General features: G+C 52.2%; 1 protein-coding gene across 1 annotated transcript; it reads left to right on the top strand.

Annotated features, from left to right (window-relative positions):
* Window positions 1-594: 594 nt before the first annotated feature.
* Window positions 595-3,148, top strand: LOC104628710 (alpha-crystallin A chain; the record flags this gene model as incomplete). The annotated part of the gene is made up of 3 exons (XM_010297377.1): window positions 595-854; window positions 1,794-1,916; window positions 2,998-3,148. Coding segments are annotated over exons 1-3 (463 nt in total), but the record flags the coding sequence as incomplete, so codon positions are not given.
* Window positions 3,149-3,152: the final 4 nt, after the last annotated feature.

The following is a 3,152-nucleotide window of genomic DNA, read 5'->3' as shown; positions in this document are numbered from 1 at the left end:
AAGGCCCTGCATCAGGTGTGAGGCCTCTTCCCCTGCCAGCCCCACCAGGATCCCTGCACCAGGCGTGTCAAGCCCCTCTCAGGTGGTGGAGACACTTTATAGCATGTCACAAAAAAACTTTCCCTTTCTTCATCCTGAATCACATCCTTTTTCCTCGCTTGGAAGAAAGCTGTTTAATTTATTTGGAAGAGACTTTGTTTCTCTGTTTCAAGGAGGGACAGAAACAGAAGCAAATTAACGAAAAGCCAAGGGCGGGTTACAAAGACCCACACAGCAGACCTCCTCCACGAGCATCCTTGAGATGCCCACCAGGGTGTCCCATTTAGCCTGCTTGATCCTGTAGAGGACCTGCCAGTACCCCCGGGCACCGGAGTCTCACAGCCTGCTGCCTGGCATCATCCCTCCGGGAGATCTGGCACAGATTCCAACCAGACTGTCATTTCCAGGTCAGTCTCCGCATTTCTGCTGACCACGTTGCCTCCATCATGAGATCATGTCTTTCCAGAGAAATCCCGCTAATGCCTTCATTCTCGAGACCGGTATATATAGGGGGAGCTTCCCTGGGGCTGCACTGCGCAGTCCAGCCAAGGCACCGCTGTCTCCCCAGCAGCTGCGCTGCCCGTACCGCTCTCCCCTCGCAGCCACAGGTCGCAGCAGCAGCAAGCATGGACATTACCATCCAGCACCCCTGGTTCAAGCGTGCTCTGGGACCCCTCATTCCAAGCCGTTTGTTCGACCAGTTTTTTGGAGAGGGTCTCTTTGAGTATGATCTCCTGCCTTTGTTCTCTTCCACTATCAGTCCCTACTACAGGCAGTCCCTCTTCCGCAGCGTGCTGGAGTCAGGCATTTCAGAGGTAAGGGCCCTTCGGCTTCCTCTCCTTTTTCTTCCTCTCCCTCTTTACGCCTCCGCCTGCTCCTCCCCACCCACAGCTTGCCAGCGTGGGCTGGCGGCTGCAGCCCCACACTGGGGTGTGAGGGGGTGAGGAGGACCTTCGGCCCACCACCAAGTATAGCCCACCCACCCCTTCTTGGGCACCGAGGGAAACCTTTGCTGGGGAGAAGGCTTCCCTTCAAGAAACGGAAAACATTTTGGCTCCCGACGGTTGTTTCCGACACATAAAAGGCCGCCTTTGCTTCCCTTGCACCTGCCGGCCGTACGGCGAGGGAAGAGCTAGGCTGCTCCTGGAGTAAGCACCCATGAGGGTAGCTCGGCGTGGGAGAGGACTCCAGTGAGTGGGAGCTTCCTCTGGCCTCCTCTTCTGCCTCAGGAGCTCTGTGGTTTTTGCAAGCCCATGCTGGAGGACCCAGGAGCAATTCTCTGAAGGCAGTGTGTAGGAGGAGCGTGTAGCCGTGGGGGCTGTGGGGACCGGTTCTTTCTCTAGTCCTCTCTTACTGGTTTCCTCCCAGAGCTAAGACCACAAAGAAACTATAAATTGCTGGAAGGACGAAACACATGCTATTGGAGAGTGTTACACTGGTTTCCATCTTTTTTTGCTGTTGAGCACAAATGTCCGGTGCATCTGGCAGTTCATTGGGTGCAAATGGGACCCCGGCACAAGAATAGTGTTGAGAAGTGACGCCTTTCCCCAGAGCAGTAGCAATGGCGCAGACGCCTACCACGGCCTCCCAAGGTCCCTGCAATGGGAAGGAGGACCCGCTGAGGCCCGTAGTTGCAGAAAGGAATACTGTGCCACCGCCAGATCGCCTGTTCTCCTGTTTTTAACCTGCAGCGATGCTGGCGCTGCCTCCATGCTCAGAGCTCAGGTCTTACTGTCTAATAATGTTCATTTCAGGTGAGGTCTGACCGGGACAAGTTTACAATCATGTTGGATGTAAAGCATTTCTCTCCTGAAGACCTGAGTGTGAAGATTATCGATGACTTTGTGGAAATTCATGGCAAGCACAGTGAAAGACAGGTAAGTGGAGGTGATGGTGGAGCAACTGGGGAGTCAAGCTCCATGTTCTTTCTTTCCAACAGTCCTCAGCTGAAGGAAAAAAAAAAGAATATATCAGAAGAAGGAGTTATTTATCGATTGCCATTATTGGCATGGCCCGTTCCCACAGAGCCCCAACCTGATATCTGACAATAACGAGCTAATCCGCTCCTCTTTTGTTCATTTGCAATCATCGTCTTCCATAACTGTCAGCTGACAATGTCCATTGTTCACTAATAACACTGGACCAGACAAAGAACATCATCGGGTGCTGCCAAAGCATGGCTGAGTTTTCATAAGCCAGAATTGTTAGTGAAAACAGAGTTTTCATGTGCTGATCTGGGAGAGAAAAGCAAGAGCAAACAAAACAAAAGAAAAACAACGGAGTGCCTCAGGCTTGGAAACTTTTAACACGTATGTCATGGAAATATCTGTGGGGGTCGAAAAGTGAATTATACCAGCAGGGGTTTAATTCTTCTCATACATTTTTTTGGCCAGACAAAGCTCTAGCCTGGAAACAGTATGTATTTTTTAATATAGTTATTTTTTCCAGAGGAAGAGAGCTGCCATTTTCACAGCTGACTTAAAAAAAAAATTGCATTTTTCATTCTTTTGGCCAAAAAAAAGGGGGCCAGGATTGTGTACTTTGGCTGACACAGCATTGCTGCCTAGTAAGGAAATACATGGGCGCACACACGCACTTTGCTTTTACCTTCGCAGAACCCCAGACTTTCTCTCCAAGCATCCTTTGAAATCGGAGGCTGTGGCAGGACCCCTGTCCAAATCAGATCCCCATCTATAATATGGCCAAAATCACACTGTGCTACTCTACTCAGCTCTTGCAGCTTCAGGGGCATCACGGGAGGGACACCTGCCCCTACAAACCTGTAAAATAGAATAAAAAGCAGAGATGCAGCCGGTGCTACTGGCAGTCCAGTGTCATGATAAGCCAGGGCAAATGTGGCCCTCACTCCGACGGAGCTGCGGGGTTGGGCGGAGGGAGGCACGGCATGGTGCTGGGGGTTTCTGACAGGCCTTCCCCCCTCTCCCCACTGCCTCTCAGGACGACCATGGCTACATCTCCCGCGAATTTCACCGCCGGTACCGCCTGCCCGCCAACGTGGACCAGGCTGCCATCACCTGCTCCCTGTCCAACGACGGCATGCTGACCTTCACGGGCCCCAAGGTCCCCTCCAACATGGACGCCAGCCACCGTGA

This window comes from Phaethon lepturus, unplaced genomic scaffold (genome assembly GCF_000687285.1).
Source record: "Phaethon lepturus isolate BGI_N335 unplaced genomic scaffold, ASM68728v1 scaffold34981, whole genome shotgun sequence".
NCBI lineage: Eukaryota > Metazoa > Chordata > Aves > Phaethontiformes > Phaethontidae > Phaethon > Phaethon lepturus.
The sequence above is the reverse complement of the archived record's forward strand: the minus strand, read 5'-3'. Positions and strand labels throughout refer to the sequence as shown.